The 26979-nt window shown below is 44.0% G+C and overlaps 1 protein-coding gene across 1 annotated transcript in view; it reads right to left on the reverse strand.

Moving 5' to 3' along the window:
- Nucleotides 1-2434: 2434 nt before the first annotated feature.
- Nucleotides 2435-26979, reverse strand: part of LOC128429199 (ankyrin repeat and sterile alpha motif domain-containing protein 1B) — a 35328-nt gene continuing 10783 nt past the window's right edge. The window contains exons 3-8 of the mRNA XM_053415476.1: nt 17870-18528; nt 17191-17313; nt 15192-15261; nt 12737-12843; nt 5025-5123; nt 2435-2764 (exon numbers count right to left, since the gene is read on the reverse strand). Coding sequence (XP_053271451.1) covers nt 2570-2764; nt 5025-5123; nt 12737-12843; nt 15192-15261; nt 17191-17313; nt 17870-18528 — 1253 coding nt within the window. The 3' untranslated portion in view covers nt 2435-2569. The remainder of the gene's footprint in view (nt 2765-5024; nt 5124-12736; nt 12844-15191; nt 15262-17190; nt 17314-17869; nt 18529-26979) is intronic.

Genomic DNA, 26979 nt, shown 5'->3' on the forward strand with positions numbered 1-26979 from the left:
GTCACAACTGTCAAATGAATAATTGAATATACATATAACAATTATTAACTGTATATCTCTCACACACACACAGACACACATATATACACACCTGCTCTCGGTGTATTGTGTGTGTGAGTGTAGACAGCCAGGATTAAAAGGTGTTTTGAGAATGTTAATCCCACAGCAACAGGACAGCACATATGTGTCCCATCAAAAGGAGACAAACACACACACACACACACACACACACACACACACACACACACACACACACACACACACACACACACACACACACACACACACACACACACACACACACACACACACACACTTGTATCCATCAATTTTAAAGGGCTCTAACAATCCCTGCCACTCCTCCAGTATCCTCAGACACCACAGCATATGTTGCCCATAGTGATTATCTGGTCATTACATGAAAGCAGTGGACAAAGTCTATTTTTAAGACTTTAGCTGCCCCCCCCCACCTCTCTCTCTCTCTCTCTGTTTGTCCTTTTCCGTGTCGCTTTAATTTGTGCCACCACAAAAATATCTCCCCCCACCATCTCTCCACACACACACACCTACCTCTCAGGTGCATTAGTGACCTCTCCATCACCCCAGAGACTACTCTAGAGACAGTGTACAGCTGCAGTGCTGCAAAGTCATTACAGAACAGCACACACACACACACACACACACACACACACACACACACACACACACACACACACACACACACACACACACACACACACACACACACACACACACACACACACACACACACACACACACACACACACACACAGTCTGTCTCACCAGCATGATACGATCAATAGGCGCTGGGCAGATGAAAGAAATGGAACCTATAAAATAAACCAAACAAGCAAAAACATTTCTGTGAGGACCGGGCTTTGTGCGTGAGGTCATTCTCCAGTTGAAACAGGAAGTTGTTTTCCCGTGTTACTGCACATTGTCTGAAGTTGATTTAAGACTCCAAAAGTAGACATAACTATGTGGACACACTTACTGTACATGTAGTGGACTTGTGCAGCCTCTTGTGGTGACAATCGGTTCTACACCGGTTTCTTTACTAACAGAGGGTGAATTGATTAATTAAGATAAACCAGGATGTTTTATATGTCATCCACATACAGGTTCAAATTAAGGATTTAAGGGATTCATGATATAAAGATCCTTTAAAAATCAATCAATCAATCAATCAATCAATCTGGGATCTAGAGCCTGGTTTGTGTTAGAGAAGAACATTTAAAAACATATTAAAAACACATAAGCCTGTATTCACACGTTTCTATCTTGCATATGCATCCAGAAACACACACAAACACACACACACACACACACTCACACAAGCGCAGCGTGTGGGTGGTATCCCCAGCGCTGTGAAACATCTTGCCTCCCACATGCTTATATAACTCCCTCTCCACCTCCTCCAGCTGATCACTCATCACTTTATCATTTTATCCTCCACTGGGAAGGAAAAACACCCCTCCTCTCATCTCTCTCTACCCCCCCTTCATTGAATCAGCTCATCGGGCGCCCCTCTGCATCCGAGCACGATTTCGTTTCCCTCCCCGAGCATCAAAGGGGAACATCTCTGCCACGCGGCCGATTCACGCTGCGGTGAATCCCGACTCTACTGAAGATTTAATGCTGGTGAGAAATTCCATCCCAAACCTGCAGCACTTGTGACAACACGGGAGCTCGAAAGTCAAACCTCATTATCATCCACCTTCACTGACATTTACAGACGGAGAGACGCGATGAAGGGAAGCAGCTGTAAACGTGGGTTCATTGCAAAATTCAAGCTGCCGAAGAGCTGCTGTGACACAAAGTCAAATACAGAGAAAACGATGTAGGGTTATGATATAAAAGCAAATATACGCTCCTCCTGTCTTATTGTTTTCTCAGCACACATTACTGTAATGAGAAGAAATGTCTCGTGGGCATTCTGCACAGTAATAGCCTCAGCATCGTCCCACAGAGAAAAGCTTCACACGCACCTCAGCCTCACTTCGGACACACAACCAGATGTGTGTACAGATGTGCAGGAGACACACATTCACTCCGTCACACGAGTGAAGGACGAGGACGAGGAGTCAAAAGGACGAACTCCACAGAGCCCCAGCTGGGACACCACCGGCCCTCACCACAAAGGGAAATTCTCCCCTATGACCTGATCATCTCAGATAAAACATTCTCTCTCTGGCTAAAGGTGGAAGAGAATCGACAGATCAACTGATTCACTAAAAAACAACAAATCCATTGAATATTAAGTCGCCCATTACCTTTCTTACTTGCTTCTACGCCCTGTTTTGTCCCTATAAATGTGAAAGTGTTTTTAAGGGAATGTTGAATAATGCTTTTGTTTGAGACTATTTTCAGCCATGGATTGATACACACATTGTGCTCTGCTGAGCGTTCCTGGCAGCAGGACACTGTACGTGGGATAAATTCAAAAAACAAACCACAGTGCTTTTACTCATTGTTATGAAGGAACATGTCACTCCACAGATAAACAGCTGTTTAAAGTTACAGCTCCTAAACTGTAGAATATCACCCATCACCTCCTGTTCAGAGATTTAAAAAGAAGTTCTGGACTCACATTGATGAGCTCGATCTCCCAGATCTTCTTGACGAGCTCCATGGACGTGTATCCGTTGATGAGAAAGGACTTGGTGTAGTCGCCGAGCTCCAGCGACTCCAGCCACTCCGCCACCGACGTCGGGTTGTTGCCATCGTATCCCACCGGCCGCACCTTGGGTTCGGAGGAGATGGAGAGAAAGGTGAGGGGACGAAACTTTGGGGAAAGCTGGACCATGGACCAGAGAAGAACCCATGACCTTTCAGAGCAGATTCCCATTAAGGGGGGGGGGGGGGGGGGGGTACAGGATTTTTTTTTAACTAACTTTACATTTTTCAACATGTTTGTGAATAATGTAGAAAAATCCAGCACGTCAAGGCCGAGTCCTATGAACAGGTGAAATTTGATCTGGACAATGATCTTCATGTATCTGATCTCAATACATGTTTATGCAATATGGGGATAAAGAGACCAATCAGCAGAGGTGGAGGAAACTCAGCGGAATGATGGGACCACATGGGACAAGGACGAACTCTTTAAATTTTGGCATTGAACATTTTTAGCACTTTCTTTGACATTGTGAGGACATAGAATGTTTGTTTTTTAGATTTCCACCAATCTCCCAGAGAATAATTCATGGATCTTGATTAATTTAATCAGGCTTGTTAGGATCTAAGGGGACCGCTGGTGGAGGTCACTCTGTGTGTTCTCATAAATGCAGAGATGCTGCAGTTGTTTTGCTGTTTCTCTGCCCATATGGTGCAGTCGCTCTGACCTGGAGCTCTGCAGCATGAACCAGCTGCTGTAGAACTCTGTACAAATACCACAATACAGCCTAGTTTGTTATATAACCTGACAGCTGTTTAGATTCTATTCACATCATACTTGATCGCTGCGCTGCACTTTCTTCCCATTTTCCTTCTCGACTCCTCGGCCACAGCCTCGTTCCTGCATTAAACATTTATTGGATCTTCCCCGGTTCAGCGGGGGGTGCAGGAGCGAAGAGGCTACAGAGTTACAGAGCTGGAACCGAGTGGGTTTAACAAATAAAAAACCTCATGAATACATCCTGGCTGAATAATTTCATAGAGCAAACAGAAAGCTCACGTCTGGAGGAGCCAGAGTAGGAAGGGAATAGCAGGGGGCGATCCCTCAAAACTTCTTTGTGTGTAACGTGAATCCAGTTCATTCACTTTATTCTGACATTGAAAACAGCTTCAGAGAGTTTACGGTGCTTCAAACGAGAATCTACACATCCGTCACCTAGAGTTGAGCATCGCATATATGTGTGTTTGTGTGTGTGTGTGAGAGGGCAGACAAAAGTTAAAGGTAGAATTTTTTTACAGTATTTCTAAGAAGTTCCGTGTGGATGAGAGGAGGAAAGTGCTGAGTGCAGATCAAAGTTTTCTGGGTGTCTGCGTGAAACCTGCTTATCTCAGAGTTCAGAGTCTATATTCAGACTCGTTCTCCACAGTCAAACACCTTTGAAGTCACTTTCAGTCACACACACACACACACACACACACACACACACACACACACACACACACACACACACACACACACACACACACACACACACACACACACACACACACACACACACACACACACACACACACACACACACACACAGGTGTTTGACCTTCCTAACACACATCAGCAGCCTACACACAAACTCTCCTAGAACTTTGACATTCATATTATTCTAATATGAATTATTCTGACTCTTTACTTCTTCTTCTTCTTCTTGATAACCTCTATAAGTTTCTTGTATACCACTACTACTTCTAGTACTAATAATTCTAATTATAACTCCAATAATCATAATAATACAAATATGACTTTATTTTAAAAGACCCATTAAACATGTCAAGAAGTGATAAGAGATATATCTATTCAAGGAAGATGATCAAATATCAACAGTGCAGAGGAGAGGAGCAGAGAAGAGGAGAAGAGGAGCAGAGAAGAGGAGGAGAGAAGAGGATAAGAGGAGCAGAGAAGAGGAGCAGAGGAGAGGAGGAGAGGAGCAGAGACCTTAACAGATTTAAAACCAGCCAAAAGTATCTTAAGGTCGATTCTGTTTTACTGGGAGCAAGAGAAGAAAACAGGAGAGAGGTGTTCAAATCTTTTGGTTTTGATTAATTCTCTGGCTGCAGCTCTGGAGGCTGTGATGTCGAGTGGTGCAGACTCTTTGGTGCCGTGTTCAAACTCAGAGTCAGACTCAGAGTTAAATGACACAGAAAGTACAGGAGATCTTTGTACAGTTAGTTGGAGCTAAAATTGAAGATATGCTCTTTGTTCGAAATGGATAATCTTGGAAAGAGAATTTAACACAATAAACCCAGACTAGAGAACTCGGTTGCACTTCATGTTCTGTGTGATCTGTCTGAGATCTTCTTGTTGGGAGTGTGTGACTTTCTGCAGTACTGACCCGGGGCAGCAGCCGGATGGCCTGAAGGAGACGTTGTCTGTGGGCTGAGTTGAGGATCCCGATCTCCAGCAGGTCCTGGTCCTCCACCACGTTACTGCCCTGCGGAGCAACAAAACAACAACCACGGTTATTATTATTATTTCTAGTACATTGTGTTAACAGCAGCTTCTTTACTTTAATACTGACTTGGCAGCTTATGATTTTTGAATGAATACTTCATTGTAAGTTTCTCAATTGCCCCTTATAGGAAAAAAAAATTACAGAAAGGAATACAAGCAGGAAAAGTGGAAAAACACATTGAAATTCCTCTAAGACCTCAATGTGGTGTAAATTTCTTGAACTCGTTATGTGTAAAGGAAAACATGTCACTGGTAAATATGGTAAAACATGCAAAGCCACTGGTGTGGTCTCATTTTCATGAAGCACACCTTCGCTGTAACAATGTTATAGAGCAGTGTTTGATCCTAATAAAACCCTCCAGGCTTTTGGTGGATTTTATTTTGCCAATTCATTCTTTGTAAATGAGAGGGAGTAAAAATTTAAAAGTCAAAGTTGAAAATATTCCTTAAAAAGCCAAAATCTTCTTAAATTCTACAACCACATGCCGGCAATGTCATTAAGTTGTCGAAAAAACTATGATCCAGAGCTAAAGCAGATTTAGAGATGAGATAACAACGTTGATGTGGATGCACGATCTGATGACACCTGCCAGTGAAACTTAAAATACTGCTCCAGTTTATTTCAAGCAAACGATAAACATAAAAACAGCAAATGCACTATCATAGAGAACATGAGTGAAAACACAAAGGTAATGAAAACAGAAGGGTTTTCTAAGACCAGCAGCCTTGTAGGGGCATCGTGCTGAATTCACCTTTAATTAATCCGATGGGAAAAACTTTAAAAGGCCTATCAGTCATCCCCGCCCCAGAGAGACCGAGAGGAAGCCTTCATTCAGACAGATCATTAAAGGAAAGGAAGGAATGGAGCTCGAGCTGCCGGATAGAGAAAAGGCGAACTCAGCCAGAAAGTACCGTTAAAAATATAAACTGTGATGGAAGAGAAAGGTAAACCTGAGGTTATCGGTAGAATGACGCTGGTAAATAAGGCGGACAGTGTGAGCGGCCTGGAGGCTCGGGGGTTCCAGGACCTCACACACAGACGGATTAAACCTGTCAGCGCTGTTACGTCTCCTCCCTGTCAAAGTAATAACAGTGATAAACATCCAATAGACGCGGAGGAGGAAAGCAGGTGGATACCAGTTATCTTCCTGTTTCCTCCTTTCCCCCCCCCCCTCCATTTCAATTCTGTCCAGAGGTGGACGCAGCGGATCCCTGTGGCCTCAGAGATAAGAGATACCGGCAAACCTGAAACAACACTCAACTCATCTGGGTGGATTCACGCTTGAGAGATTTGTCAACAGCAGTCCCAAACTGAATATTATAGTTCTCTTGTATTTTCAAGAGACAAGAGATTAAGGATTAACAGGTATCTACATTTCTGAATATTCAACTAATGTCTTAAACTTGATCTGCACCAAAATGAATGAGTGTACCGCAGCTGGAAAAAAACAAACCTCCTAGGAAATCATATTTTAAACTGCTAGATCCAGATGTTAATTTGGAAGATTCATACCAAAATTGTATGGTTTCTTTCTTGCCCCATTGTTTTATCAAGTTGTTTGCATAAGCATGCAACCAACCAACCAACCAACCAACCAACTAACAAAATAAACAAACTGACCCAACAAACTAACACGAAACGGCCAGTGGTGAAAACACAACCTCCTTGGCAGACATGTTGTCTTTAGGAGATAAAGCAGAGCCCAGAAAACAAACAGTCATTACTAAGTTGCCAATCGTTACTCCCTCTTTGTTAATTCTTCATGCATCCGTTTGGTGTTTATCCCAAGATCCATGTTGTGCACTTGGAAATGGCAGATACAAGGAAAACTTCATGGTAACACAGAAAGTGAAAAATAGCTTTAGAAAGAGAACAAACATTAAGGAACTCCATCTTGTTCTATGAGGAGCCCAACAGGGAGCAATTAGTCTTGCCTCTGAACCCTGCCCCCCCCCCCTCTACAATCTACTCTGCTCTACGAGTCATTACTCTGCTGTGAAGTCGTAGCACGGTAACTCCCAAAGTCGGCTCTGCTCTGCGCTCTATTAATCAGCCTGGGAGCTGCCCTATGAACCACGCTCTTCTCACAGAGGATGAAAAATGGGGTACGGATCATTTAAAGAACAGGAAGTGGCCAATCAGCTGCCGGGATGGACGAGCGGGGGCCCCGGAGACGTGTTTCACTAACAATCCTCCTTCAGCATCCCTCGGGTTTAAACAAGCTTTTTGTTTTCAAAGTGTGTTTACGTTTCAAACTTTGGCTTCAGGTTGGAGACAAGCTGCTGGAGGGGTTAGATGGTAGATGGGACACATGGAAATTAGCCAAATGCACGGATTAATAAACTGAGAACATGGATTAACATGCCATGTGTTTAAAAATCTGTGGATTTATAAACTGAAGGGAAATCCACATTTGGGAAAAAGCAGAGTTAAGAAACTTAAGAAAAGGAAACTTCCGATACAACGGACAATCCTATGAATCCTTCCCAGATTGTTCTGATGGTAACGAACCATCAGAACCATCAGAACCATTAGGGAAGGATACATCGGAAGCTGGTTGGAAAAAGGCAGAGGCTTTAAAAATAATTCTTGATACAGGTGATTGGAGGAAACCATCTGTCTGTCAATGCAGTGGCATTAGACTTTTTCTTGAGGTATCCAGTTTGTTTTAAAATGCATATGCAAGATAAACTGCTGAACACCTGGTTTGAACACTAACAACTCATTCTCCTGGCGGCTGGAAGGTGTTCAGAATCCCCTCATTGTTGACACAGCTGCCGCGGCCTGTGGTTTCACTGGTGACACTCTGACTGCACAGCTTAATGACGGCGCCGCAGTGGGTCACACACATTCAGAAATTAGAATTCATGTACAACTGCAGGGGGCTGGGGCGAAATTAGAGATATAGCAAGAAAAATTGTTATTCAGCGGCGGCGGTCGAGGCCTTTATCAGCAGCAACAGGCTCAGGAGAAAACTACAAATCATGCTCGGCCTATTGTTCGTGTTCTGTTCCTTTCACGCTCGTGTTCATCCCTTTGCCTTCCAGTCTCCGCTGGTCTGCCATCCCAGAAACTGGCCTCTTCTCATCATATTGTTCCCTCCTTTATTATTCACTTCACAGACCATCTCTCAGTGGATTTTGGTTTCTTAAAGGTTTCAGACGCATCATTCTTCTCTTATTTCTTGTTTGCTTATTTTATTATGAATTCCTTTTGGAAGAGGATGAGAAGTCTGAATACTGAAAATAATTCATTTCTACTGTTGTTTCAGTGCGACGGTTACGTAAGAGCCATTTCACTTCCCCTGCAGCTGCTCTTATCGATTCCCTCTGCATGATATCATGCGTTATCTCTTCACTGGAGCCATCGATGTGCTACATCACCTCCATTCAATCCCAAAAGAGATTTTTTGCACGATATTCTTTCACACTATTTGTTTCTTTTCCTGTTTCCTCTAATGAGAGTGGCTCTCGTAACTATCTTTCAAGTGAGCTGCAACAACAAGTCACACATCATCTTGTCCTTTCCACCATCAGCCTCTCTCCATCCTCCTCCTCGTACTCCAACAGTCTGGTCACGTATCTAATTATTTATTACCATGTGCCGTGTTTGATGGCAATAATGAGCAAGGAGACCGAGCTCTGCTGCAGACTGGTCCCACAAAGAGGCCACAGTCGAGGGGGATGGTCTCCATCTTGGTAGGTTTCCTCAAGATGATTGTGTGAGGCACGACACCCAATACGGTCAAACCAGTATCTACTGAGGTTATGATGAATCCAGCCTGACGAGGATGGTGACATCTCATCCAGGTGAGAACTCTGTGGTTCCCCTTCAGCTCTAACAGGGAATTGTAGCATCTTTCAGCACTTTTTTTTTTCTTTTTTTCTGCCCACTCCTTGACCAGTCTCAGGCACAAAAATTCCCATTATACACTATCTGCCCAGCACCAAAGAAAGTCAAGCTTAATTATCTGTAGCCTTAGTTCGCAAACAGAAAGTAATAATGAGCGTTTGGCTTTGTTTTATCTAAACATCAGCCCGGAAACTAGTTTTTCTAATTTGATTTTTCGTAGCTTCAATTCCCAGTCGTTTCATTTCAGCAGGTATTTAACTCAAACACAAAACAATCTATGTAAATGAGCTGTTGTTGTTTACCTCCACTGTAATTTTCCATCACTCCCACATTCATGCATGTACAGTCATTTAGAGTGAGTGCGATTAGTTTCCATCCAGCGTCCTTATTAAACGCTGCCTCCATAATAACCACTCCACCCTCTTCCCACTTGTCCATCAATCTAGCGCCACTTGTCCTCTACTGGCTGCTTAAGGTAGCAAGACACGCCCACTCCAATGACCCCCATTAGTGCAAGTTGGTAATGGTGGATGTTTATATTCCTGCATCGTGCCTTTGCTGACATCAAATCCGATGTGGATCAGAATTGAGGTCGAATTCATTTGCAAGCCAATCAGTCGTACACATGAACTTGAACTGGTCTCGAAAGGGTAAAGAAAAAAAAATAATAATTCCATTGCAGCGAGTTTTCCATTTTAACTTGATTCCTCATATGGAGAGCTGCTGAAATGAATTTGACCCACTCCCTTCCTTGAAGGATCCACAGTCAATAATAAAGAGGAGCGCAACCAATATCAGCGTAATCCCTGTAGGCCGTGCCTCAGCTGCTTTAATTTCAATTTGTGGTAGTGGAGTTTTCCCAAGGTTGGAAAATATTAGCCGTGTTCAGTTTAGTCACGAACAGCGAAATGAGGGTAAAGCCCCGCTCAGGAAGTGGGACACCAGAAAACCCGAAAAACTCAAAGAGAGCCGGAGAGAGGCCAACGCAAAAAAATAACTTTAAAGTCCCCATGATGTCTGCAAGGCAGTGTCATCTCAGATCTAAAGGAAGTTTGTGAGCTGTTGAGAAAGATATTCAGAGAAGAGTGTCGAAGCCACGAGAACAGAGAATCCTTACGTCCCTCAGAAATATCGCCAGAAACTTAACAACGATGAACAAGGTGAAAATGAGAGTAAACAACGATGGCACACTGATGTGAAGGCAGGAGTGTGTGGGAGTGTGTGAGCGTGTGTGTGTGTGTGTGTGCCAGAGGAAGAGGGAGGGGGCGTAATGATACAAGTTCACTTTGGAACTGGCAGAAGTTGGCATATTATTTTGACTTAAATCAATTGAAATGGTTGTGACAACATGAGGTGAGATGGGTTTGGCGAGGTTATGAATTCCTTCACTGATGTTTAACAATCAAACAATATATAGAAACTGGACAGGAGAATGTTCCCGGTGGTTTCTGTTTGACAACTTCTCAACTTAAAGCTGAACTAATCTGTGTTAATGTTAAAACTGAAGAAAATGAGGGGTTAGGGTCGGTTGACAGCAGCTCTTTTACACAACATCTTCCATGAGTTTGGAATTGCTGTGCAGGTTGCACCTAATCCACAAAACAAGAAAAACATACTTATACTGAGAGTAGATTTATGCCATAACAATGTTTTAGAGTCCTTTTCAATGCTACCTAAGTTATGTTTGCTGAAAATCTAAATAATTAATTGAGACCAAGTCATTATTCTTATTATCAGATCTGACATTGGCTCAATTTTCAGTTTCTCTCAGTTCCAGTAAAGGGCTTGAGCGTCGGTTCCACCTGAGGGAAGTGGCTCGTTGCAGTGGCTGCTGGATGTGTGAAGAGGCCACAATGACTTTACACACTTAGCTGATAAAATGAAAATGTGGTGTTTTGTCTCTAAGTAAATAAATGGCCCATTATGGTACCAAACAGGAGGTTGAAGTGGAAATGTTTATGTGGAGAAGACTATTGCAAACGTTACACTTCCTGCTTCTTGCTGTAAAATGGGTTCTAAACAACTTGGAGGCAAACAATTGTATTCCCATTTCTACTGCTGGATTGTGAATCATATCCTGGAGAGCAAACCATGCAAAATCTCCACAGAACTGGTTAAATATTCACGCTGAAGGCATTATCATACATCCTCTGAGGACTTACAGGGATGAAAAAACTTAATCCTCCCAACAAATCGATTCCTTTCCTCTTTTTCCCTTGATTTGTTGTGTTGGTAAACAGCTATGTTCTGTATGTGTTGCAACTTTATGAAATGTATTCACTGTGTGTGAATTCCACTGATGTACGATAAAGAAAAGAGGAGATGGGGGGGAAGAAGAAGGGAAGAAGGAAAAAGTCTACAAAATTTGAATATGGAAAAAATGAAGATAATTGGCCACTGCAGAGATGTGAGATTTATAAATGTAGATGAGTTTAAAGAGCGGAGGAAGAGTGTCCTCGCTCATATGCACAAGCTGCACACACAACTTTATATCAGCTTCAGGGCCACTTATCAAAATCTCATTAAATGCTTAAAGGAGCTTGTGACTAGAAACTGAGACGCACAAAGAGAGAGAGATGCTGTGATTTCATCCTGTTGCCAGGGTAACCGAAGAAAAAGATGCAGGTCACAGTGTGTGGAAGAGTGGACACACACAAACACTAACACACACACACACACCTACATGATTTTTCTTGTTCAGATGCCTACATACCCTTTTAGTTGTCGTCATATCAGGAGAGAACATCTAACTGTTCTATCATTTCTCTTCTGGATGTGATGACGTCAAGTTTGTGCAAAAAATAAAAGGACAAGAAACCCTCATATCTCAGGATGACGTCGTTAAGTATCATCACAAGATGACTCTACTAGTAAAATACTATAATGCTATTATTGATGCATTGCTTCTGAATCATTAAGATAAACCCCAAACTGACTTTGGCATTTTGGAGATAGGAGCTTCTTTCCCCCGAATAGTGAAAATCTGATAAACTCATCCAGTCATCATCTCTCTGCTTGTCACCCATGTTTCTCTCAGTTTGTCTTCACTGCTTCTCCTTCCCTTTCCCACTTCCTCCTCATTCTCGAAGTTATCACTCATGAAACCTTCTCCTTCCATGGACGTCTCTTAGAAACACATGCATCACATGCATCACAATGCAAAATGACCCAGAAAGTTTCTCCTCCAGCGTCACTGGAGACAAACGCGTCATTGGACATCACAGGACCAGGTTGCATCCTGGTCCACAGGCTACAGGTGGTCTCACCTAAGAGTTCTACGTGTGAGCATGTATGTAAGTGTATGTTTGCATAAATCATTAAACATCATGGTCTGCAAGATGATTTGTCAGTGCAGTATGAGCATGTCGGTGTGCAGCTTGATGCTGGAGTTGAGATTTCTGCTGTGGCTGAGATGTGGCGTAGGATTTCTGTGCGTGGGAGGACCTCACATGGCATCAGTGGGGAGAGGCAACGGAGGAATGAGAGAGAGAGGAGGAACGCCAAAAAATCTGAGAGATCAGAGTGAAAGAGGAATAACTAGCCTTGCTAATCACTGCAAAGAAAATGATCAGAAATGATGAGTTGTACCTTGGGGAGCAGAGAAAGCTTAGATGGGGGGTGGAACAAACAGAGAGTGGTGATTGAATCCGAAGCCAAAGATAAATAACAACAGGAAGGGAAGAGATACCGGGGATCAAACCCCCGAGTTTCCCCCCAAAAACAATTGTGCAAACACTCACCATAAACTGGACATTGTCGAATCCGTTGGCCAGCAGGTGGTTCTCGTACTGGACCAGGCCGATGGAGTCGAGCCACTGACCCACAGACTGCAGCGGGCAGCGGGGACCTATGAGGGGGTGGAGGGGCAAACGCTTCAGAAGGGAGTAGCCGTCCACGCGGTAGCAGCGGCAGTCCGGCTGCGAGAGCTGGCACTGCCACATCATGTTATGGCGGGCAAAGTGGCTGTCGAACGAGCCCGCCATGCTTTGGAGGAGTCTTTTGGCAAGGCAGCAGGAGGAGGAGAATCAAAGGGGGATGCAGGTATAAGGGGGGGGGAGGTGAAGAAAGGAGGAGGAAGAGGAGTAGGAAGGTGTGGGGTGCTAGGCTAGAGGCATGTTGTGGATGGAGGGGGTCAGCACGCAAGGGTGCAGGTGGGCTCAGGCGTCCAGCTGCTGCTCTCTCTGAATCCAGCCGGAGGGAGGATGAGAAGGGGGCGGAGGGCGAAGTTGTATCCAGAAAAAGAGCTGCGGTCCTGGGGGTAAAATCCTGTCGGAGGTGGGTGCTGGATCAGACTGGAGTTTCAGATCCGCAAGCAGAAGCGCCCGACTTGTGCGTTTGTGTCGCGCACAGCAGCCGCTTTCTTTTTCAGCTGTTGCGCTCGCTTGGCTGATCCCTTGATCGAGTGTGTGTGTCTGTGTGTGTGTGAGAGAGCGTGTGTGTGTGTGTGTAAGAGAGAGAGAGAGAAAAAGAGCGAGAGCTGCCTGTGCTGTGGATTTCTCTTTATCAAGTACTCCCACTCATCTGTATGCTCCTGCAGCCTCCTCTCTCTCTCTCTCTCTCTCTCTCCTCTCGGTGCACTGCTTTCCTCCCTTGTTCCCTCCTCACTCCCTGTCTCTCTTTGTCGCTCCCTCTCTCTCTCGCTCACTTTCCTCTGTCTACCTCCTGTCTCTATCTTCTCTGAGGGTTTCGATCATCACCCTGCGCTCGCTGCCGCTCTACGTATATCTGTCTCTCTCCAGCTTCACAACAGCTCGAGCTTCTTTGTCTGCAAGAGGCTGAGCTCCCTCCCACACACACACACACCACGCTGAGTGTATGTATGCAGTCTACATGTGTTGACATGTACATGTTTGCCAGTGTGTGTGGTGAGCAGTGGCGATGTGTGTGTGTGTTGGTGGTGGTGGGGGGGGGATTGGAGCTGTTTTGGCAGGATTTTTCCCCAGTGGTAACCATGGTTAGCAGCAGCTTTGCATTCACAGATGAAAAGAGAGAGAGAGAGAGGAGGAATAGGGGGGGGGGGGGGGGGGGGGGGTCGGGAGGTGGAGGATGGGGGAGTTAACGCAGGGAGAGGGGGATGAGCGCAGTAAACAGAGAAGAGTAGCAGAGCAGTGGATGTGCGCAGGTGAGGAGAGTGGCATAGACAGGGATTTGATGCACACAAAACAGTCATGGAATGTCACACACACACACACACACACACACATACACATACACACATACACACACACACACACACACACACACACACACACACACACACACACACACACACACACACACACACACACACACACACACACACACACTTAGAAGATAATCCCAGATTTTTTTTTTACAATTAACATCTTATTTTCCGGGTTGTAAAATAAGCTTTTTGCACAAGTCAACAACAACAAGACGGTTGTTCTCAGTGTAAACAGGTTGTGCATCTGCCTGCAGGTGCACATTACTATCTCATTGAAAATGCACCATTGAAATAACAGTAACATCCTGGCCGACTGACTTCAGACCAGGTTTCTGTTGGTCTATAAAGCGTCTGACTAACACTCAGATGGGCGCGAGTGCATCAGCTGTTTAAACCACATTGACACTGGCGGTCACTTTCTATTTGAAATTCAAACACTAATTCAAATATGGGGGGTAAAAAGTTAATATTCGAAATGTGACGACCTGATCAGACTAGAAGTGAATCAGACATGGTTTGCTTCCTGTTCCAGCAGAGGGCGCTCACTGTCAGCTTGACCTATTGCGTGCCCTGTTGACCTATCTGTAGAGGAAGCCAGTAATGTTATGTTGTTTTGCCATGAAACCGGAGGACGCTAGTAAGCAAAGCCGTCCTGTGCCGACTCTCACCAAACCAGAGCTTCTGCAAAGTATCTTGAGGAACTCATTTGGGTTCAACACTGTAGAAGGTCAAGTGACGACCAGAGGTTAATCTGTTTGTCCACTTTGCAGCAAGCAACTGCCTCAGACGACCATAAATCTGAAAGTGACTTTGACCTTCCCTGTTTTCCAAAGTGATATTTCAGGTACGTTTACGTCTGGTTCTATTTCCAAAAAGAGAAGTTCAGATAATCTGTGGACAGTCGTGTTTCTTGCCTCGGTCAGATTTTGTCGTTGAGATGTCACAGCGTTCTCACATCAGTCAGATTCACTCACACTCTCACATACAGCACATATCTGTTTGTGTTTTACCTGAGACGTCCTCCTTGATGTCCAATCCACTTCCTATCCCGGCCCCGATGGAGCTCATGATCTTGTCGATCTGAGCAAATGGGAGGAAGAGAGAGAGAGAGACGGGGGAGAAAACCAACGTTAGAGAGATGCTCATTTCCCAGTAATAAGGCTAACCCCTATTTCTGGATTCAAGTGTCACATAACATGATCACTACGCCAGCCAGCACACTGAATGTCAATCATCCCCCCGGTGAATTGAAGAAGCGTGGAGGAGCAGAGGGGGGAGATGCAGGAAACTTAAAGACAAGGCACAGCAGAGATGAAGGAGGAGGGAGTCTGGATTGCAGAGAGCTACTGTGGCCTCATTAGTGTCTGGCTGAATGTCATCCCTGACCCTGGACCTGCTGCTAACCACAGATCTGGGAACTGCGCATCCCTCCACCTGTCAGGACTGCCGGCTCACCGCGGGTCAGAGGAACCTGGCCGTGCTCCAGCCGCACTGGGGATAAGTTTGTCTTCAAGGCTTTCCACCAGCGAGCCTGTGCATGTTATTAACGTTCCCAAAGAGTAAATTTATACCACTAACAGGTTTTTTATCTCAACATAACCAAGTTGTTTTGTTGCCTAAACGCCAGAGAACCTTTCTCCAGTAGAGTAATTAATAGGAGACACAATCTGCCCATATTCAGATTCACACAGCTCAGCAATTTTACAGCTAAAGCCAGATTAGAGCGTAAATTACTAACATACACTGAACGATCTCTTCTCTCCTGTAGCACTAATGAGTTTGAGTATCTTCACACTGTTGTGGGACTTCCCTTGTGATCAGTCTCCTGCTAATAATGCAACTCCTTTATTGAGCGTGTGCTGCAAATAGATTGACTTTGTTATTTTATTTTTCTCTCTCGGTGAAATCCCCCACACGTCCCCCTACACTTTCCCTGAAGCCATCTTATCTCGTCCTCCCGCAGCTCGCAATTAAACAGGAAAGGTCACCTTAATTGCTGAGAATTACAGGAGAACTCCATATGGTAATTCATCACCGTCAGCAAGTTATGCCCTGTGTTGAGGAATTAATGAACATATACATGCAAATGTGGACAGGCGAGTACTTTTACCCACATGCATCAGCATCGTTTTCAAGGAGAGGGATTAAATCTCTTACACACATTGTTCTCTGAAGGAGTGTGAATGGTGTGAGGTTCTTAAAGCGTGTGTTCTGTGTGAGGTGAATGCTGAGCAGCGAGCGGAGGTTAATGCGTCCGCGCCCCGGTGTGTTTACCGAGGGCCGAGACCCCGGCCGTGTTGTCCAGTCACTAGATGACATTTGTGTCAGCGAGCCCTTTATAACCCAGAAGCCTCGGGGACAAACAAACCCAAACACACGGCGCCCTGAACCTCCGCACTTGACCCCTCTATGAACGGGAAAAAAACTGCTTCCTCTCTGATTTCCTCCCTGCAGCTCCGTCGCCAGTTACAGAAGAGAATCAGTGAAATCAGTAGCAGGAGCATATTAAATTAGCACAGGGGCTCGTTCTGCAGAGGAGTTATAAGAAGTTTTATTATTTTTTAACTGAGAAAAGACTGAGATAGCTCCGAGCTGTGGAAGCAGAGATTTCGACTGTCCCCTGGAGAGATGGTTCATCTTGAAAAGCAATCGAGTTTTAATCACTTTTACTGTAAAAAAAATAAATCTGTGTCACGATACAGAAATTGACTGATACAACCTCTCCCTCTTTACGACCTTGATTGATGCTAAACATCTGATAAAAAGCTGTGCATTCGCCCGACCAAATTGCACACACTCATAAATATCAGTGACAAGTTTTTTTAATCAAGATCTTGGATTTATTCGCGGGGAAATCAACGGAAATGTTGTAAAACCCAAACAATGTATGAGCTTCTTTCCTGAGCCTCAACACATCCTTCCTCCAAATCCCAAGGTAATCAGACCAGTCGTTTTTGCGTAATCCCCAAACAGACAAACAAACACAAAAAGGGAAAAACGTCTTCTTACCTCCTCCCACTCAGCAGTGAAGGACGGCGTCCTCTCCAGTCTCCCCCCAGGGCTGGCACCCTCCCCTGGGTTCGGACTTCCAGGGCCCTGGCCCCGAGATCCAGACCCCCAACTGTGCTCCTCCTGGACATGAATTAAAAAATGTTTATAAACTACATGCAACCTTTTTTAACCTTAAATACATGGACGACTAAAAACTGCTGTGAGGAGAATAAAGTGCAAGTCCGTTCACGGCTCATAAAAGATTCAGTTATAATGAAGCTATTTTCATCAAACAGACTATGTATCTAGCTTGTGATTTATTTACTATGAATTAAAGGAGTCCTTGTTGAAATGTGCTGCACAGCAGGGAGCACTGTGGCCCAGTTTCTTGAGTTATCTAATTGGTTGGACTGGTTTCTTTGCCGTTTCACACTGCATGATACAGCAAGATGCAAACTACCTCCACCGCTGCATAATTCATAGAACTGAATATTTACAATAAATGCATTTGCTCGCATTGATCTTGGTGCAAACCTAAACTTTTACAAAAAAAAGTACTTTTAACAACTTTTATTTCAAGAGGCTTTTATGTTTCTTTGGTCTCTTACTTAAATACCTCAGAAGAACGAGGCAGTACCGGGAAATAAGAGGTTCATATGTATTTTTGGGACTGAAAATGATTAAGGTAACATCTTACCTGTACGGGAGACACAGCTACCAGGTTGGAATCAGACTTGGAAAGACACTTTGACAATTGCAGGTCCAACACGCTCCGGGGCATGGACCTCATCCTCCCCAGGGTGCAGGCCCTCTCCTCGAAGCCTGCCCCAGATGAAGCGTCCTTGGATTCGCCCGACGTCTGGATCCCCTGTGACTCCGGAGCTTTCTGGTTTTGACCGGAGTAGTGGGAGGGTGGGCGGTCCAACGTAGACCACCCACGAGGCTGATCCCGCTGATCGCAGTTCTTGGGTCGAGCCTGATGCTGGTTGACCCTGGTGTGGAAGATAGTCCGGTACACCACCTGAGGCTTTTGCGGGTCGTTGGCGGTCCTCACAGGCAACGACTCGCCCCCTGTCCTGGAGGAGACCTGAGTGGGTCCCCCTCCGATCACGATGCTGAACTCCGGGGTTTGCAGCAAACCGCTCTGGACGTCTGTGGAGGCATACTTGCGAGATTTGGGACTGTAGAGGTGGAAAGGCGTGTCGGGGGTCTCGCAGGCTGGAGAAGAGCCATGAAGGAGGCCTGCAAACTCCTCCGGGATGTGGCTCTTCCTTCGATCCTCCAACAGAGGGTTCAATGTGGTGGAGGAAGAGCAGAGAGGAGGAGGAGGAGGGTCTCGTTGGTACGGCCCGTCGTCTGCAAGCAGGAGACACACAAAAACATAGTGATTAGCATTAAATCATGTCCACAAATGAACTCACATCAGCAATTCACTCAATGCACAAATAACACACAATAATATTCAACAAAATGTTAAGTACACAACAGAACAGGGAGAGAAAACACTGGAAAACAAGCTAAGCTGCAAAGAGGAAGATAAGAACACGCTAATGCATCTTCTGCTTCGCTGGGGAGAAGCTGATGGAACTCCTGACTTGGATTTTACACCCCTGCTCCTCCACTGTCTGGGTGCATGTGAGTGTGCATGCATGATCTCTCTGGTGCAGACGTTCTTACACCATTGACTGATTTACATTTTTTGGGGAGGGGGTGCTTTCAGAGGCCGATTCACTGTCTGTGTGCGGCGGAGTGAGAGAACCTACGGAAAGCTTTTGATTCTCCATCTACAAGTGTTCGTGTAATGATAGATGAATGTGCACGAGTGTGAGAGTGTGTGTCTGCTCGGCTTCACACACACACACACACACACACACACACACACACACACACACACACACACACACACACACACACACACACACACACACACACACACACACACACACACACACACACACACACACACACACACACACACACACACACATCACATGCTTATAAACACATCTTCAAACAGCTTGCACCTGAGGTCACATGAACTGCCTGGCGTGTGGAGAGGACGAACTCCCTCACGATACAAGTTGCAGATGAACAGGTGGATTATTTGATCTTCTTCTGGCTTTGATGATTTGCTGCATTTCACCAGAGCTCAGTGATTCTCAAACTCCAAACACATCTTCAGTTCAATAGGAGCCTGTAGCGAAGGAGCAAGTTCCAGAGAGATGCTTATTTATTTTTCACTTTTTTGCAAAGTCTCTTGCACAGTTGGATGAACATTTAATCTATAACCACAGATGGACATAGTGAATAAGGACTGTAAACTTTAATTTGGAGTATTATTTTTTTCAATCTTTATTTAAGAGCGTGGTTTTTCAGTTTGAGAGCGTGACTTTTTGTTTTGGTTAAAGTTACATCATCATCTCATGTCGAGGCAGTTTAAGGAAGTTAGGAAATAGTTCATCAACCTCAACTCGTAGAACGCTGCTGACCTGGGTCTATGTCGCCATGTTAAAGAAAGAGACAACTAATTATTGACTCCGCCCATTTATCTGAATCCACTCCAATATTTAATGGCTTCGTCTTTTACTCACACCCCCACTGTTCTACCTGGTTTCAATAAAATGGGTTCACTAGTTTGGTCGTTATCCTGTTCACAAACACACAAACGGTAATGAAATCATAACCTCTTGGCAAAAGGTAAAAATCAAATAAGCTTTCATGTTCATCATTACACAAAATGAGAGATTTCACAGAGTTTGCTAACACTGTAAATACGACTTAATACTAAAAACTGCATAGGGATGAATGGAAGCACTTTATGAATGGCATAGTGTGAAAACTACATTCACACATTTCTGAAACACAACAGCATGGCAACCATTCATAACAAGTGCACTCTGGTTTGTGTGTAATTTGTTAGAACGCGCACAACTGCAGGTGATGTTCTCTGATGTCACGTTCGATCAGTCATCAGCCGGTGAAACCTCAACAAGACATCGCTTAAAGACACACACATCTTAGAGCTGCAAGTGTGTGTGTGTATGAGTGTGTGTGTCCTCTCCCTTTTTCTCTGCTTCTTGTCAGTGTGTGTTAGGATTGTGTACCGGGCCTTGTAAACAATTTCACCACTGATAAGCATCACAAAGACACACACACACACACACACACAAGGTCTAACAATCACACAGTCAGTGAATAGAACGAATTGGAACAGAGACTGCACGCACACACACGCACACACACGCATGCAAACTCCACAGTCTTGTAATCAAACCGTCAGCTGAATAATTGCATGTATCTCAACTATACACACACAGAGACACAAACACACACAGACAGAAACACTCAGACAGACACACATAGCCAGTGTGAGTGAGCACTTCTCGTCTGTCCGCACCACATTCAGCCACATTTCCATACACGACAATTACATAACGCAGCCCAGCGACACACAATAACCCCCCCGTTCCAACAGACTTTAATCAGAAAACGTCTGAGGTTCTTCTTTCCCAGAGAAAACTCCTGACGCCTGTCTTACAGAGAATCATTCATGGTGATTTAAAAATGTTTCAAAAAGGAGATGTTTGATTCTTTTGAGCTGAAAGAATAAAAAAGTGGAAACAACTTTAACATCAGTCCTGGAATGAGGAGCCTCCCCATCCTCTGGAAGCTGAACGCTGCATTTAACTGCACCTTAACCGTGTTCACTCTGAGTTTCAAAGCCCGACACGTAGACGTTAACGCTCTTCAGGTAACAAGGTTTAACAAGGTGACTCATCCTGAAGCGCTGCACGGAGGGACATTGTCTTTATTTTCCTACACAGGCTGAAAGCTCGTTAGTTCTGACTAATGCTCAGTATTTTAGTGAAGTGGCTCAAAGATCAGTAGAAATACACAGTGTCTTTGTCTAAATTGTCTTTGAGGTGATTGTTATAATCTGATCATAATTAATATGCAAAGGACTGCCAGTTGACTAAATGTCAGGGAATCAAGTTTTACATTTTACTTCCACTGTGAATTTCGTTGAACTAATGTTTATTTTTGGACAGATTAATTACACAGGGAGCATTTGGATGATATTTTGTGTGGTTGGATTCACACCGGAAAATCCTATATTTTCACTGGACCTTCACGGCATCAATAAGTTATATTACACATTAAATTTGCACATTTGGCTTCATGCAAAAACATTTTTGTATTCATAACTTAAATTCCTGTTTAATCTGACCGTATAGTGAGTTTGTACGACAATGAGAGTATATATAATCATACAGACGCTCATTGTTCTTCCTGTTTGCTTCTCTCCATCCGGCTAAGTTAAGCAACAGGTGAGCCTGTTGGTTGCTATGGCTACAAACAGCATCAGCATCAGCATCCCACTGTTTTCTTTTTTTCCCCCGGTGGGGGGGCGGCCAAATGTCTCTGGCCTTCAGTAAAAGTGTGCGGCTGATAAACACAGCAATCAAATCGGCAAGTGTGTGTTTGTCTAGACAGAAGAAAAGAGGCACAGTGGAGGCAGAGGAGAGATTCCTGCCAGGTGCAGTGGAGAGGAGGAAGGAAAGTTAAAGACAAGAAACAGGACTTCTGTAAAGGAAAAATATGTATTTCAGGTGAAAAGATAGAATTAAAACCTAATAATTGCGGAGTTGATGAGAATATTGACGTAATGACGAGTGTCAGGGAAATTAATAAATAAATTCGAGAGCAAAGACGTCATTTGTCTCAAATGAGGTTCGACCGTCTCTTGTTTCTCTTCTTCCTTTGGAAACAATCCACAATCTGTTTGTTGTTTTAACCTTCACTATTTATCCACTCCTGAGCTTCCTGAGTGTGTGCGAGTCTGTGTGTGTCTGTGCGTGTGTGTGGGTGTGTGTGTGTGTGTGTGTGTGTGTGTGTGTGTATGGGTCTTACCTGCTAATTCAAGGCAGTATCTCCTCAAACTAAAGCACAGACACACTGACTGTACTGCACGAACACACACAGTCACTCACTCACCACTGAGCTTCTACTGAAAAGATGGCGAAACAACTTCTGCAGAAGTCAACACACCTGCATTTGTGTTGCACAACTACAACGCACACAAGTTGTGACACGCAGGACAGGGATGTTTTCTTTGTATGTGGATGTATGTGACTGCAACAATAAATATTTCCCACTACTACTCATGGATATATGATTTAACTCTTTAAGAACTGATTTGTCTGAACACTAAATCCAACACAAAATAATAATATTAAATAATGATAAAAAGTTTGCAAAAGAAAAAAAATGCTTACTAAACTTAACAAAAAGAAAAAATGCTTTTTTTTAATGTGATTCAATCCATAGTATTTATTGTGTTACATGATCTTGCTTCCGTTGTCTCACTACCATCTGCTGTTATCTTTGAATATTGTGTAACAGCTCCTCTATTTTTTGTTGAGAAATCCTGTTTTCTAACAACGTGCTGACTGAGTTGACTTCCTCCCAGACACATGACGGATGTGGTCCACATCAGGAGGTGATGCAGCACATGTGGCCCAAACAAAATGGATGTGAGCTCAGTTACCAAACTATCCTAAAACAAATGTGGACCTTTTTTTAGAGCTAAAACGCCCGAGTGCCATCACCTGATCCAGAACCTTTTTGGCTGTTTAGAGAATTTGCTTATTTGTGTTGCTTAATAAAATCCCCCTGCTTAAAGCTACTGTGTGAATTGGACACAGCTTTGCTCATTAACCAGCTCATGTTGGCATGTAAAGTAAATGCTATTCCCAAAATGTTCCTCTCTTGGCAGCAGCAACTTTACAGCCGTTAGATTTAAGAGTAGTGAAGAGAAAATCTCCAATTCAAATTAAGCCCATCATAGAGTGACTAAACCCAGAACAAGATGATATGGGTGGAAGGAAGTTTTCAGAAGGTGCCGAGGGAAATGCATCTCCAAAGAGAAAACTACATTTATCCTAGTAGGAGACGGGTGAATCCATTTTCCCTTCCTGTTGTAATTGCAGTAAGATTGAAACGCCTGTTTAATTGCTCTTTAATAAATGTTTGCAACACCAGACCATTGGTGTCCTGCCCAGTCTGTGATGGAGAGGAAGGGAATATAAGAGGATTAGGGAGCAGGAGAGGGGGGGAGGAAGAATAATAACAGAAGAATAGGTGGAAGAGGACCTCAGGGAAGAGGTGGAAAAGGTGAACGTTCAAATGCAGAAAGAAAAAAGAGAGATGTAGGGTGTGGGCAACAGAGGGAGGCAGGGGAAAAGAAGCTTGTGAATGAGGCAATCCGACTGAATGGAGTTTAAGTGGAAGCAAATGAGTTATGGAGAGGAGAACTGTGGCGGCGCAGCAAAAAGCCCAAAACGCAGAGGAGGGTCTGACAAATGACGCCGAGGCTGAGCTCAAGTGAGGGGGTGTGCGAGGAGCATCTATCAGAGAGCCAGAGGGAGAGAGACAGAAAGGGAGAGAGCACTCGCGAATGGTGGCCAGAGAAACGAGGGAGAGACAGAATGAAGGATCGAAAGACGGGGGGGGGTAGAGAAAAATGACGGGGCGGGGATACGAAGCAGGAGGTTATATATCAAAATGGGAGGAGAGAGAAACTGTCGTATAGCAAAGGAGATCTGATATAAAAACTCGTTCATTATTGATTTTCACACCGACTGAAGATCATGAAAGTATTAAAATTTGCATTTAAATAAAGGTGATGGACACAAACTATGAAAAACAAACTCATCTCAATGAATCATTATCATGTCACTCATTATTTTGTGGTAAACACCTTAAATATGTTTCTGTTAATACAAAGAGACACACAAATACAATACAAGCTCTCGTGCTCATACACTGGGATGTTTTTCTGTGTGTGTGTTTGTGTGTGTGTGGTTGTGTGTTTGTGTGTGTGTATGCAGTGTCAGGGGGCCAGGAGATGATCCAAGCATCAGATAGTGCCATGTTCCTCGCCCCGTCTCTCGTGGCGCGGTGCTGACTCTTATTAAAAACCACAGAGTAATATCTGAGCTGTCACTCATCCCCAAGATTAAAGACTGAGCCTTATTTCCTAAGCGCCGCAGGTCTGGATAAATCAGAATCAGCTCCCCCGAGCCGAGGGGCGCTAAGCGGATGCTCGGTTGCTGCTTGGCTATGCTAACGAATCACGATAGTAATGTGGGGCTGTGGGACGGTTATGATCTCAGGTCTGGATTTGACGATTTGACGAAGGGTTAATAGGAAACCGTAAATTCGTTGAGTTACACGTTAGAGCTGCAGAACCTTGAAGTGCTGCTGGAAATGTCACAAGCGCCATCTGCTCCAGACACTAAAGTGCTCTTGAGAAACACCGGGGAGAGAGAGTTTCATTTATACCCGAGACGTGATGTGATCAGTCCCAGCATGCGTCGGCTTTCCACCGTGTTTCCTGAACTGGTTTCAAACCTGTTGGGCTCCGGACCCCACATGTTCAATCTAAAGCTGAATTCAGACATTTTCCAGAAATCAGATTCAATCGGTCCCGGCATTTCCTCGGAGCACACAAATAAAATAGGTCAAATTTTCTTTGACATTCCATTTTTATTCTAATTTTATCTTTTATTCTCATCTTATATTTTCAGCTCATCATGTTTAGTATTGTTTTGTGCGTGTTGCACCTCAGCCTCATGTCTGTGGCCTGTCAGCTGCTGTTTCCCCAACAGGAGCAAACACGTCTTAACCTTCCTCCCCGTGGGACGTGAAGAAAGAGTGATGGAGAGAATCGCCTCATGTCTGATGGTCCGTACAAATAGAAACCCAGCCCTTAAGGCAGAGTAGGACCAGCCTGCAGATATTAAATACACACTTTCATTCCTGATTCCATATTGCCACGGCAGCAGGTTCATCTTTTGAAATAACCCATTATTCAAGTCTCCAGATGTTTGAGAGCGACGACAGCCTCTCTCTAGAGTCACTGAACTTTCATTTGTGTTTCACACACAAGATCTTTGAGCGATATAAAGCCCTGAACATGTCCCTGGTGTTTTCACAACCCACTGACCAAGATGGAGACTTCAGATCAGGCCAAAATAAAGTTGTTTGTATCTCTTGCCGATACACGAGGATGAACCTGCATGACCCTTACACACTATTTCACATCTTCAAAGGTGGTGGAAAATCAGCCGTGCAAGTTAGCGAACATTAGCTTTCACGTCTCCACCTCCTCCCACTATCCAGTACTGAAGCCAAAATATCCTGGATATGAAAACTGCCATCTTGAACTTATAAAATCATCTGAGTCTGAGGGAGGGAGTCATGGTCACTAGATCATCATCGTCATCTGGAGAAAATTAGCTCTTAAACATCAGTGTGATAAGAAATTACAAAAACCCTCTCTGAGGAAAGTATATTAGACTTTTGAAGGAGGCCGTCATGTCGACCATCTTCATATAAAGTCTGTGAGACGCACAGACGCTGATAGAAACACACAAATCCTTGTTTGGAATAAAACTCGCTGCATTTTGTTTGTATCTCTAACAGGTTCCCAGGTAAGCGCTCTGCCTGAGCCGGTGGGAATTCAGTGTTTGGCTCAAGGGCACTTGAAGCTTCAAACTTGAGTCCATTTAAGAGATTTATCAACACAACGACATGCAAATTCCTGCTGCTTGTCACAATCATCAGTCCGTCACTGTGAGTTTAACCTCAGCAGTTCAACACGTTCATATAAATCTGCTCCACCACATTCATTGAGGTCATTTCTGCACCAATCTGCTTTGTTTATCCGGCCTTTTTAGTCATTGTTAGTTATATAAGAGAATAAAAAAGGAAAAGTCGAGGCAAAGTTTTGCTCCCGGCTTCTTTCTGATTCTCTCTCCAAGCTCCACCGCTGCTTAATGTGATCAACAGCTCTTTCTCTATGAATCTTACCCAATTTCTGCTACTTTCACTTCTATTAGTTTGAATTGAGTCTGGTTGTGTGTGTGTGTGTGCGCGCTGAGACGAAACATGACTTTACCAAAGTGGCAGAGCGAACACTCTGGTCTCTGCCGGTGAAGCTTAATGCCGTCAAACACACGGCGCCACTCGCAAATTACCTGAACTCGTCTTTCCAGCGCAACGGCCCGAGGTTGAATCTGAATGAAACAGTACGTGTGATAGAAACCAGCGCCTTAATGAAACTGTGCTGCTAATTAGAGCCACAGCTCCGAGGCCAGGACAATTCAGAGAGGACACTTTAATGAAAGGACTGACGATGTCCTCAGGTGCAGGAATATTAATACACTCTGTGTAAGTAGTCTTTTGTCAGAATATTAGGAACAACTGTCAGTATATATTACCTTTAGATTGTATATAAAGATGGACGACATGAGGGCGCCCTAAAAGTGAAGCCAAATAGTCTTGATTGCCCCCTAGTGGTTGGCCGCAGAACAGGTTATAAACCCCACCTCCTCCGTCTTAGTGTATGAGACTAAGTGATCAAATGTTTTCCTTTTATATTGTCTTTTGTTTAAAGTTTAGCCAAAGAGAAACATGTCATGATGTGGTTTTAGCATAGACTGTTTAAAAAGATGACTTTTTTAATTTGACACTATAAACAATAGGGTAAAATATCATGATTGACAGGTAATACTGACTCACGATTGGTCGAGCACGTGTATTAACGGTGCCTCGATAAACATGTCGTCCATCTTTTTATTTATGTTACCACCAAGAGTTGCACCTAAAATGAAATCAGCACTTTCCCCTCAGCAATACCTGAAGATTATTAAATTCACAGAGCTAAGATATATTGCAAGGCTTTCCACTGGATTGCACTTGGTTGTACAACAGATATAACTAATAAACGTAAGTGTTATTTTA

The sequence above is a fragment of the Pleuronectes platessa genome, chromosome 22, assembly GCF_947347685.1.
Source record: "Pleuronectes platessa chromosome 22, fPlePla1.1, whole genome shotgun sequence".
NCBI lineage: Eukaryota > Metazoa > Chordata > Actinopteri > Pleuronectiformes > Pleuronectidae > Pleuronectes > Pleuronectes platessa.